The sequence below is a fragment of the Ranitomeya imitator genome, chromosome 6 (assembly GCF_032444005.1).
Source record: "Ranitomeya imitator isolate aRanImi1 chromosome 6, aRanImi1.pri, whole genome shotgun sequence".
NCBI lineage: Eukaryota > Metazoa > Chordata > Amphibia > Anura > Dendrobatidae > Ranitomeya > Ranitomeya imitator.
The window spans coordinates 445,442,638-445,455,223 of NC_091287.1; the positions used below are offsets into that span (position 1 = coordinate 445,442,638).

The following is a 12,586-nucleotide window of genomic DNA, read 5'->3' on the forward strand; positions in this document are numbered from 1 at the left end:
CCAATACCTCACATGTGGAGGTAAACCACTGTTTGGGCACATGGTAAGGCTCGGAAGGGAAGGAGCGCCATTTGACTTTTTGAATGAAAAATTATTTCCATCGTTAGCGGACACCATGTCGCGTTTGGATAGCTCCTGTGTGCCTAAACATTGGCGCTCCCCCACAAGTGACCCCATTTTGGAAACTAGACCCCCCAAGGAACTAATTTAGATGCCTAGTGAGCACTTTAAACCCTCAGGTGCTTCACAAATTGATCTGTAAAAATGAAAAAGTACTTTTTTTTCACAAAAAAATTCTTTTCGCCTCAATTTTTTCATTTTCACATGGGCAGTAGGATAAAATGGATCATAAAATTTGTTGGGCAATTTCTCCCGAGTACGCCGATACCTCATATGTGGGGGTAAACCACTGTTTGGGCACTCGGCAGGGCTCGGAAGAGAAGGCGCGCCATTTGACTTTTTGAATGGAAAATTAGCTCCAATTGTTAGCGGACACCATGTCGCGTTTGGAGAGCCCCTGTGTGCCTAAACATTGGAGCTCCCGCACAAGTGACCCCATTTTGGAAACTAGACCCCCCAAGGAACTTATCTAGATGCATATTGAGCACTTTAAACCCCCAGGTGCTTCACAGAAGTTTATAACGCAGAGCCATGAAAATAAAAAATAATTTTTCTTTCCTCAAAAATGATTTTTTAGCCTGGAATTTCCTATTTTGCCAAGGATAATAGGAGAAATTGGACCCCAAATATTGTTGTCCAGTTTGTCCTGAGTACGCTGATACCCCATATGTGGGGGTAAACCACTGTTTGGGCGCACGGCAGGGCTCGGAAGGGATGGCACGCCATTTGGCTTTTTAAATGGAAAATTAGCTCCAATCATTAGCGGACACCATGTCACGTTTGGAGAGCCCCTGTGTGCCTAAACATTGGAGATCCCCCAGAAATGACACCATTTTAGAAACTAGACCCCCAAAGGAACTAATCTAGATGTGTGGTGAGGACTTTGAACCCCCAAGTGCTTCACAGAAGTTTATAACGCAGAGCCATGAAAAAAAAAAAAAAAATTATTTTCTCAAAAATGATCTTTTAGCCTGCAATTTTTTATTTTCCCAAGGGTAACAGGAGAAATTTGACCCCAAAAGTTGTTGTCCAGTTTCTCCTGAGTACGCTGATACCCCATATGTGGGGGTAAATCACTGTTTGGGCACATGCCGGGGCTCGGAAGTGAAGTAGTGACGTTTTGAAATGCAGACTTTGATGGAATGCTCTGTGGGCGTCACGTTGCGTTTGCAGAGCCCCTGATGTGGCTTAACAGTAGAAACCCCCCACAAGTGACCCCATTTTGGAAACTAGACCCCCAAAGGAACTTATCTAGATGTGTGGTGAGCACTTTGAACCCCCAAGTGCTTCATAGAAGTTTATAATGCAGAGCCGTGAAAATAATAAATACGTTTTCTTTCCTCAAAAATAATTATTTAGCCCAGAGTTTTTTATTTTTCCCAAGGGTAACAGGAGAAATTTGACCCCAATATTTGTTGTCCAGTTTCTCCTGAGTACGGTGATACCCCATATGTGGGGGTAAACTACTGTTTGGGCACATGCCGGGGCTTGGAATTGAAGTAGTGACGTTTTGAAATGCAGACTTTGATGGAATGCTCTGCGGGCGTCACGTTGCGTTTGCAGAGCCCCTGATGTGCCTAAACAGTAGAAACCCCCCACAAGTGACCCCATTTTGGAAACTAGACCCTGAAAGGAACTTATCTAGATGTGTGGTGAGCACTTTGAACCCCCAAGTGCTTCATAGAAGTTTATAATGCAGAGCCGTGAAAATAATAAATACGTTTTCTTTCCTCAAAAATAATTATTTAGCCCAGAATTTTTTATTTTCCCAAGGGTTACAGGAGAAATTGGACCCCAAAAGTTGTTGTCCAGTTTCTCCTGAGTACGCTGATACCCCATATGTGGGGGTAAACCACTGTTTGGGCACACGTCGGGGCTCAGAAGGGAAGTAGTGACTTTTGAAATGCAGACTTTGATGGAATGGTCTGCGGGTGTCACGTTGCGTTTGCAGAGCCCCTGGTGTGCCTAAACAGTAGAAACCCCCCACAAGTGACCCCATTTTAGAAACTAGACCCCCCAAGGAACTTATCTAGATATGTGGTGAGCACTTTGAACCCCCAAGTGCTTCACAGACGTTTACAACACAGATCCGTGAAAATAAAAAATCATTTTTCTTTCCTCAAAAATTATGTTTTAGCAAGCATTTTTTTAGATTCACAAGGGTAACAGGAGAAATTGGACCCCAGTAATTGTTGCGCAGTTTGTCCTGAGTATGCTGGTACCCCATATGTGGGGGTAAACCACTGTTTGGGCACACGTCAGGGCTCGGAAGTGAGGGAGCACCATTTGACTTTTTGAATACGAGATTGGCTGGAATCAATGGTGGCGCCATGTTGCGTTTGGAGACCCCTGATGTGCCTAAACAGTGGTAACCCCTCAATTCTACCTCCAACACTAACCCCAACACACCCCTAACCCTAATCCCAACTGTAGCCATAACCCTAATCACAACCCTAACCCCAACACACCCCTAACCACAACACTAATTCCAACCCTAACCCTAAGGCTATGTGCCCACGTTGCGGATTCGTGTGAGATATTTCCGCACCATTTTTGAAAAATCTGCGGGTAAAAGGCACTGTGTTTTACCTGCGGATTTTCCGCGGATTTCCAGTGTTTTTTGTGCGGATTTCACCTGCGGATTCCTATTGAGGAACAGGTGTAAAACGCTGCGGAATCCGCACAAAGAATTCACATGCTGCGGAAAATACAACGCAGCGTTCCCGCGCGGTATTTTCCGCATCACGGGCACAGCGGATTTGGTTTTTCATATGTTTACATGGTACTGTAAACCTGATGGAACACTGCTGCGAATCCGCAGCCAAATCCGCACCGTGTGCACATAGCCTAATTCTAAAGGTATGTGCACACGCTGCGGAAAACGCTGCGGATCCGCAGCAGTTTCCCATGAGTGTACAGTTCAATGTAAACCTATGGGAAACAAAAATCGCTGTACACATGCTGCGGAAAAACTGCACGGAAACGCAGCGGTTTACATTCCGCAGCATGTCACTTCTTTGTGCGGATTCCGCAGCGGTTTTACAACTGCTCCAATAGAAAATCGCAATTGTAAAACCGCAGTGAAATGCGCAGAAAAAAACGCGGTAAATCCACCATAAATCCGCAGCGGTTTAGCACTGCGGATTTATCAAATCCGCAGCGGAAAAATCCGCAGAGGACCAGAATACGTGTGCACATTCCTAACCCTAACCCTACCCCTAACCCTACCCCTAACCCTAGCCCTAACCCTAACCCTACCCCTAACCCTACCCCTACCCCTACCCCTACCCCTACCCCTAACCCTACCCCTAACCCTACCCCTAACCCTAACCCTACCCCTAACCCTAACCCTATTCTAACATTAGTGGAAAAAAAAAAATTTCTTTATTTTTTTATTGTCCCTACCTATGGGGGTGACAAAGGGGGGGGGTCATTTATTATTTTTTTTATTTTGATCACTGAGATAGATTATATCTCAGTGATCAAAATGCACTTTGGAACGAATCTGCCGGCCGGCAGATTCGGCGGGCGCACTGCACATGCGCCCGCCATTTTGGAAGATGGCGGCGCCCGGGAGAAGACGGACGGGACCACGGCTGGATCGGTAAGTATGATAGGGTGGGGGGGGACCACGGGGGGGGGGATCGGAGCACGGGGGGGGGGATCGGAGCACGGGGGGGGGAATCGGAGCGCGGGAGGGGTGGAACGGAGCGCGGGGGGCGTGGAACGGAGCACGGGGGGGCTGGAATGGAGCACGGGGGGGTGGAACGGAGCACGGGGGGGGGTGGATCGGAGTGCAGGGGGGGTGATTGGAGCACGGGGGGGTGATTGGAGCACGGGGGGAGCGGACACGAGCACGGGGGGGAGCGGAGCACAGGGCGGAGGGGAGCCGGAGCAGTGTACCGGCCAGATCGGGGGGGTGGGGGGGCGATCGGAGGGGTGGGGTGGGGGAACACTAGTATTTCCAGCCATGGCCGATGATATTTCAGCATCGGCCATGGCTGGATTGTAATATTTCACCCGTTATAATGGGTGAAATATTACAAATCGCTCTGATTGGCAGTTTCACTTTCAACAGCCAATCAGAGCGATCGTAGCCACGAGGGGGTGAAGCCACCCCCCCTGGGCTAAACTACCACTCCCCCTGTCCCTGCAGATCGGGTGAAATGGGAGTTAACCCTTTCACCCGATCTGCAGGGACGCGATCTTTCCATGACGCCGCATAGGCGTCATGGGTCGGATTGGCACCGACTTTCATGACGCCTACGTGGCGTCAAAGGTCGGGAAGGGGTTAAAAAAGGCATAAAAAATGTTTCAAGGTCGCAACGTAATTTTTCATTTTATTTCAAAGGTCTGTTATAAATTATTTTGCCTAGTACACAAAGTAGTCATTTCCTTACCTGCTTTGTCACGGTCTTTGAGCACATCGTATTGTTCCAAAATGTCTTTCCGGGCCTCGATAACTTCGGCCTGGTCATACCATTTGTCCATTTTTTTAGGCATGAAGAAACGTATCAATTCTTCGCGAATATTCTTGGTATCTCCTAGCAACGCTATTGGTATGTTTATAACAAGATAGGGGAACTTGGCATCAAACTTTGTAAATTTTTCTCTCATTTCACTAATAACTTTACGACCATCTGCAACAGGATCTTTTCCATAGAGTGTCATAAAACTGGCTTCGAACATGATAGAGCAGCAGAACTGGTACATTTTTTCTGTTTTCCAATCTGTTGCTTGTGAGAATTTCCATTTGAATACATGTTGGAGATTTTTCATCATGCTGTCAGTAAGTTTGTCCAAAGCCTTACCCTGCATGATTTTATATATTTTGTGCATATTATCGGTGAGCTGGGGGTACTGTGCTTGTGTCAGGCGTGGGTAGTTGAACGTCCTGGATGCCATTTCATGGGAAAACTCATGGAAGTCAAGTTTCTTGCCATGTCTAATGACATACTGGAACTGGGTTGGATCCATGATAAATGTAATATATCTGCCTGAGAGAAAACAGATCACTGGCGTCAGTTTCCTGACATTATTATCTAAATCAATAACAAATACACTTAATAATTGTATGCCAAGAAATACAATTTCATTCAGCAAAAGGATTTGTAAAGATTAATTGCCAACTTTCTAATATCATCTGTAGAGACACCGCCTGGTTGAAGCTATAATGTGTGCTATAATGTGTTGGGAAATCAAAAAGTACTACATGCTCAAAAATGGCAAAGATGGGAATAAAAAACATCAAAAGAAAAATATATCTTTAAAACGAATTAGAATTCTTTAAAAGGAAGAAACACATTGCTACACTGAACAATAAACACTTTAACCACTTCATGCCCCAGAAATTTTTTTTCTTCTTTTTTCCACTTTTGTTTTTTTTCTGGAGAAAAAATGCAATGTTCCAGCTCCTTTGGTAAAATATTAAATCCTTTATTGGAAATGTTATTTTTTTAAAAAACCATGCAGATGCTCAGGGAAGGATGAGAAGACAGGAGGTAACAAGCGACGAGTTTCGATTACCTTAGTGATCTTTGTCGAAGCTCCTGACAAAAATAACTGAGGCGATCGAAACACGTTGCTTTTTACCTCCTGGCTTCTTATCCTTAACGATGCATATATATGTTTTTTTAAACGTTTCCAATAAAGGATTTAGAATTTTACCAAAGGAGCTGGAATATTGCTTTTTTTTCTCCACTTGATTGTCCACGTCTGACCAAGGTGGAGTTCCGTTCACCTGTTTCCAATTTTTGGTGAGCTGGCTTTTTCCTTCCTTTTTTTTTCTCCCTTCTTCCCAGTGCTATAAGTATTATTTATTTTTCCATCAACATAACCATATGAGGGCTTGATTTGACAGGACAAGTTGTAGCTTTGAATAACACCATTGTTAAAACGATATAATGTACTGAAGAAAAATATTCCAAGTACAGTAAATTGGTGTGAAAAAAAAATGCGGTTTAGCCATGGGTTTTATGGACTTGTTTATACGTGGATCAATGCGTGGTAATAAAAATATTTGACACCATAATTTTTTAGGTCATTATGATTAAGGGAATATTAAGGATGTTGTTTACCTTTGCGGTCATTTACTTAAATGTATGTCTTTAGGGGGCTAAAAACATTTTTTTGATTTCATTAAACATTTTGTAACTTTTGGCTTTTACAGGCTCTTTCCTGTACATTCAAACATTCAGCTTTGATGTACCAACTTTCTGATCCACTCCCGCCTGACCTACTGCAACGCTCTATTAATTGGCCTCCCCCTTACTCGACTTTCCCCTCTCCAGTCCATCCTCAATGCGGCAGCCAGGGTCGTCCATCTGGCTAATTATTACTCGGACGCGTCCGCTCTTCGCCAGTAGTTACACTGGCTGCCCATTCATTATAGAATCCTATTCAAAGCACTTGTTCTCACCCACAAAGCTCTCCACAGTGCAGCACCCCCTTACATCTCCTCCCTCATTTCTGTCTATCGGCCTAACCGACCTCTGCGCTCAGCAAATGACTTTCGACTAACCTCTGCACTAATCCGTATCTCCCACTCCCGACTCCAAGACTTCTCCCTTGCTGCGCCAATCCTCTGGAATGCTCTACCCCAAGATATTAGGACCATTCACAATTTGCAAAGTTTTAGGCGCTCCCTCAAAACACATTTGTGTTCAGAGCGGCCTATCACGTTCCCTAATCAAAGTCATTTTATGTTTGTGTGTGTAGCCCATTCACTACTTCCATCTATCCCCCACCTGCTGAAGATGGCTGGACCATCATTGTAAATACATCATTGTAAATACACACCTGTACTTTGTATCTCCCCCACCTCATTGTGGATTGTAAGCTCTCACAAGCAGGGTCGTCTTGTGTTGCTTTAATTATTGTATTGTTAACATTGTTACTTATGACTGTTGTGTTTGAAGCTGTTAAACTGTAAAGCGGTGCGGAATATGTTGGCGCTATATAAATAAAAATGATTATTATTATTTATCAGACCATCATAAAAGGCAGATTGGTGGACTCTCAGCTAACTCATTCAGCAGTCAGCAATATACAATGCAAGACAAAGGCTAATTGTGCAAAATTTTATATGAAACCAATTGCAAAAATAAATTTAGCTATGATAAAAAAAAGACGCAAAACCCCTATAAACTTGCATATATATATATATATATTAGTGGCTAAACAAAGTTTTGAACTTTATAAGAAAACATTTTCTCTTTGTTGCCGTTTCTGAAAACCAGAAGTTTTCTTTCTTTTTCAGTCCATGGATCTATATGAGGTCTTTATTTTTAAATGGAAAGTTGATGATTTTATTGCCATCATTGAGGCATACATCTGACATTTTATTGCTTTTTATTGCATTTTAACGGAGATTTGTCACAAAAAAATAAAAATTCTGGCATTTTGATTTGTTTTTCTCTTTACGGACATGGCAATGCCAAAAATATGTTAAATTTAATTAATTTTTTTTTTTTTGCCTTTATCTTTTTTTCTCATTAGAGGACCTGATCTTATGATTAATTGGTCGATTTGTATTGCAGTATATTGTAAAGATGATGCTCTCCTATGAAGTCCCTGTGGCTGAGCCTCATAGAAAGACCAAAACGACAGAAAGACCCATTGGCACACCACAATCAGGGGGAAGTGATGAAAGCTGCTGCACATGCGTTAGAAACCAGTTTTTTAATATTCCTCCGTAGCTGACAGTGTCATCTACATACTTAAGTAGCTGAGACCCCGGAGAACATGATCAGAGCTGGTTTTTACCATCCCCTGTCATGTGATTGCCGTTATTTGGTGAATAAAAAAAAGACAGTTCAGTTTTCCATTCATTTCTCTCTCCTTTGAAATGATCTTGCATACCAGAGGAGAAAGAAATGGGGTCCCCAATTAACCCCGGTACCTCCACCATCCCGGATCTTCCTGCTCTCTCCCCTGGCAATCTGTGTCATCTTCCTGGAAGAAAATGGTGGTCGCATGCGCCCATTGAGATCTCCTGTACGGTCCTCGGCAACAGTAGGAGATGTTTCCTACTGGTTCATTTTGATCACTGTGATAGACCCTATCACAGTGATCAAATAAAAAAAAGTTGTAAATTAAACCCCCTATGGCACAGTCTTAGTTACATAAAAATAATAAGATGAAAAATTTTAACTTTTTTCAATTATATGCAGTTAGGGTTAAGGTTGGGTTGGAGTTGGAGCTGGGGTTAGGATTGTGTTAGGGCTGGAGTTGTGTTTGGGTTAAGGTTTGGGTTAGGGTTGTGGTTAACATTGGGGTTGTGGTTAGAGTTGTTGTAGAAAAAAACTTGGCACTCAGAGAGAAAAGTGACAAAAATGAAATGTTCCATTTATTGCATCCAGAATTGGCATTAAAACATTTTCGCTCCACATTCGAAAATGTTTAACGCCAATTCTGGATGCAATAAATGGAACATTCCATTTTTGTCACTTTTCTCTCTGAGTGCCAAGTTTTTTTCTACAATTTGTACTTTGGGTTGGATACTCTACTTGAGCACCACCGTTTCTGTGATCGTATGAGTGCCATGTTTGTTTCTTCTTGTGGTTAGGGTTGTGTTAGGACTAGGGTTGTGTTGGGGTTAGGGGTTAGGGTTGTATTGGAGTTAGGAATTTGGTTAGGGTTGGGGGTTTGTTGGGGTTAAGACTGGGTTTAGGGCTGTGTTAGGGTTGGAGTAAGAATTGGGTTTTTTTCACTGTTTAGGCAAATCAGGTGCTCTCAAAACGTGACATGGTGCCCGCCACCGATTCCAGACAATTTTGCATTAAAAGGGTACGTGCACATGTTGCGGATTAGCCTTAGGAATTTCTGCTGCAGATTCTTCCCTCTCTTGCCAGAAAACGCAGGTGCGATTATGTTGCGTTTTTGCTGCGTTTTTTGCTGCATTTCTTCCATGTGGATTTGTATGCGTTTTTGAAAGCTAAATAAAGATCTATTATTGACAAAAAAAAGATTTGTGATGTCATTTCTTGTCCAACCTCCTCTTTTACATTCGTCCAACCCACACTCCATTACACACAGACAGACAGATAGATAGAAAGAATGAGATAGATAGAAAGATAGATAGATAGATAGATAGATAGACAGACAGACAGACAGACAGACAGATAGATAGATAGATAGATAGATAGATAGATAGATAGAAGGAATGAGGCCGGCGTCACACTAGAGAGTTTTACGGATATATGAGAGGGGCAAAAACAACGCATTGCACATGGACAAATGATTCTCTATGGGGCAACTCCTATCTGCCGTATATTTCACATTTTACGGGCGCAGAAAATCGCAGCATGCTGCGTTTGTCAGCGTGTTGCGCAAAAATTCCGCCAATGAAAGTCTTGCCAACCTTTCCAACGGACAATGGATTACATACAGAACACTGTTTTGGGAACATTTCTGCGTATTGCACCAGTAAAAAGCGGACCGTATTTTCCTACACCAAGTGTGACGCCGGCCTGAGACAGCTAGATAGATAGAAGGAATTAGATGGATAGATGTTGATAGATATATGGATAGTTAGGCTACTTTCACACATCAGTTTGTTACCGTCAGGCAGGATCCGGCGAATTTTTGAAAAAACGGCTCCGTTGCAAATAGTGAAAAACTGATGCAACTGATCCGTTTTTTATTTTAAAAAGAGAGCGAATGGAAAATGTGCATGATTTTAATGGAAACATGCATGAAAAAACGGATTTGGAGGCCGGATTCATCATTTAACATCTCAGTTTCTTACGTTTTACGCCGGATCCGTCGCTGTGCATTTTTTCACCGGACAGAAAAACCGTTCCTCTGTATGTGTTTTCCATCCGGTGGAAACAGCTTTTTTGACAGATCCGGCAAAAAATAGATGGAACGTGTGGCTATCAGGCGCTAATACAACTCTATGGGAAAAAACGGATCCAGCTGAAAAAAAAAATGGATCGTTTTTCAAAACTTGCCGGATTGTGCCTGATGGCAAAAACCTGATGTGTCAAATTAGCCAGATAGATATATGGATAGAAATATCTATGTATCTACTATATAATTGTCTAAGGGAAACTTCCATCTTTCTGTCTGTCACGGAAATCCCAAAGTCGCTGAATCAGCGACGGGCACAGTCCGGCTGTGAAATAGCAGCTCCCTACTCCCCTGCCGTCAGTGCCAGCTCCATACTCCCCCCACAGTCAGCGCCCGCCGTGTTGTGAATTCTGTTGTCAAGCTCCCTCCTGTGGTCATGAATGGTACTTCGGCTGGTTCTGTCCATGGGCTTCCTATGGTGGTTGTGAGTGGGGCTGCGGCTTCTGAGTTTCCTTCCACAGGTGAGGAGGTTAATTCGTTGGCTGGCTGCTCTATTTAATTCCACTTAGATCATTGCTCCATGCCTCCTGTCAATGTTCCAGTATTGGTCTGTTCGCTCCTGGATCGTTCTTGTGACCTGTCTTCTCAAGCAGAAGCTAAGTTCCTGCTTGTTTTTCTCTTGTTTGCTATTTTTCTGTCCAGCTTGCTATTTTGATTTTTGTCTTGCTTGCTGGAAGCTCTGGGACGCAGAGGGAGCGCCTCCGCACCGTGAGTCGGTGCGGAGGGTCTTTTGTGCCCTCTGCGTGGTTTTTTTGTATTTTTTGTGCTGACCGCATAGTCACCTTTCCTATCCTCTGTCTGTTCAGTAAGTCGGGCCTCTCTTTGCTAAATCTATTTCATCTCTGTGTTTGTGATTTTCATCTTAACTCACAGTCATTATATGTGGGGGGCTGCCTTTTCCTTTGGGGAATTTCTCTGAGGCAAGGTAGGCTTATTTTTCTATCTTTAGGGCTAGCTAGTTCCTTAGGCTGTGACGAGTTGCATAGGGAGCGTTAGGAGCAATCCACGGCTATTTCTAGTGTGTGTGATAGGATTAGGGATTGCGGTCAGCAGAGTTCCCACGTCCCAGAGCTTGTCCTGTATTATTGTAACTATCAGGTCTTTCCGTGTGCACTTAACCACCAGGTCCATTATTGTCCTAACCACCAGGTCATAACAGTACAGGTGGCCCAAAGTATTAATGCATCTCAATAGAGGGATAAGAGAAGTTCTGAGACCATTTTTTTTTCTTTGCACTGTGTTTTGCCTTTCTTTTCCCCTAGACCTCTGGGTGGTTCAGGACACAGGTGTAGAGATGGACATTCAAGGTCTGTCCTCTTGGATGGATAATCTCACTGCAAGTGTACAAAACATTCAAGATTTTGTGGTTCAGAATCCGATGTCAGAGCCTAAGATTCCAATTCCTGATTTGTTTTTTGGGAATAGATCTAAGTTTCTGAATTTCAAAAATAATTGTAAATTGTTTCTTGCTTTGAAACCCCGCTCCTCTGGTGACCCTGTTCAACAAGTGAAAATCATTATTTCTTTGTTACGTGGCGACCCTCAAGACTGGGCATTTTCCCTTGCGCCAGGAGATCTGTTGTGAATTCTGTGGCTGAATTCACTCCTGTGGTCACAAGTGGTACTGCAGCTTCAGAGCTTCCTCCTTCAGGTGTTCTGGTGAGCTCGTTAACTGCTTCATTACTTAACTCCGCCTGATGCTGCTATCCTTGCTCCTTGTCAATGTTTCAGTGTTGGATCTGAGCTTCTCCTGATTGTTCCTGTGACCTGCTGCTCTGTATAGCTAAGTGCCTTTTGCTTTTTTGTTGCTTTTTTTTCTGTCCAGCTTGTCTTTTGTTTTGCTGGAAGCTCTGAGACGCAAAGGGTGTACCGCCGTGCCGTTAGTTCGGCACAGTGGTTTTTTTTTGCCCCCTTTGCGTGGTTTTGCTTTAGGGTTTTTTGTAGACTGCAAAGTTCGCTTTACTGTCCTCGCTCTGTCCTAGAATATCGGGCCCCACTTTGCTGAATCTATTTCATCCCTACGTTTTGTCTTTTCATCTTACTCACAGTCATTATATGTGGGGGGCTGCCTTTTCCTTTGGGGAATTTCTCTGGGGCAAGTCAGGCCTATTTTTCTATCTTCAGGCTAGCTAGTTTCTTAGGCTGTGCCGAGTTGCCTAGGTAGTTGTTAGGCGCAATCCACAGCCGCTTTTAGTTGTGTTTAGGATAGGATCAGGTGTGCAGTCTACAGAGTTTCCACGTCTCAGAGCTCGTTCTTGTATTTTTGGATATTTGTCAGATCACTGTGTGCGCTCTGATCGCTAAGCACACTGTGTTTCTGGATTGCCTTCATAACACCTGTCATTAGCAAACATAACAGAGATCCGGCATTGCGTGATGTTGATGCGTTTTTTCTGGTGCTTGGATTGCTTTATGATGAACCAAATTTAGTGGATCAGGCAGAGAAAATCTTGCTGGCTCTGTGTCAGGGTCAGGATGAAGCGGAGGTGTACTGTCAGAAGTTTAGAAAGTGGTCTGTACTCACTCAGTGGAATGAGTGCGCCCTGGCAGCAATTTTCAGAAAGGGTCTCTCTGAAGCCCTTAAGGATGTCATGGTGGGATTTCCCATGCCTGC

At 43.5% G+C, this 12,586-nt stretch overlaps 1 protein-coding gene across 1 annotated transcript in view; it reads right to left on the bottom strand.

Annotated features, from left to right (window-relative positions):
• The window catches only part of CYP7B1 (cytochrome P450 family 7 subfamily B member 1), a 297,965-nt gene that overhangs the window by 89,553 nt on the left and 195,826 nt on the right, over positions 1–12,586 (bottom strand). The window contains exon 3 of the mRNA XM_069731410.1: positions 4,521–5,117. Within this exon, the coding sequence (XP_069587511.1) occupies positions 4,521–5,117 (597 nt within the window). The remainder of the gene's footprint in view (positions 1–4,520; positions 5,118–12,586) is intronic.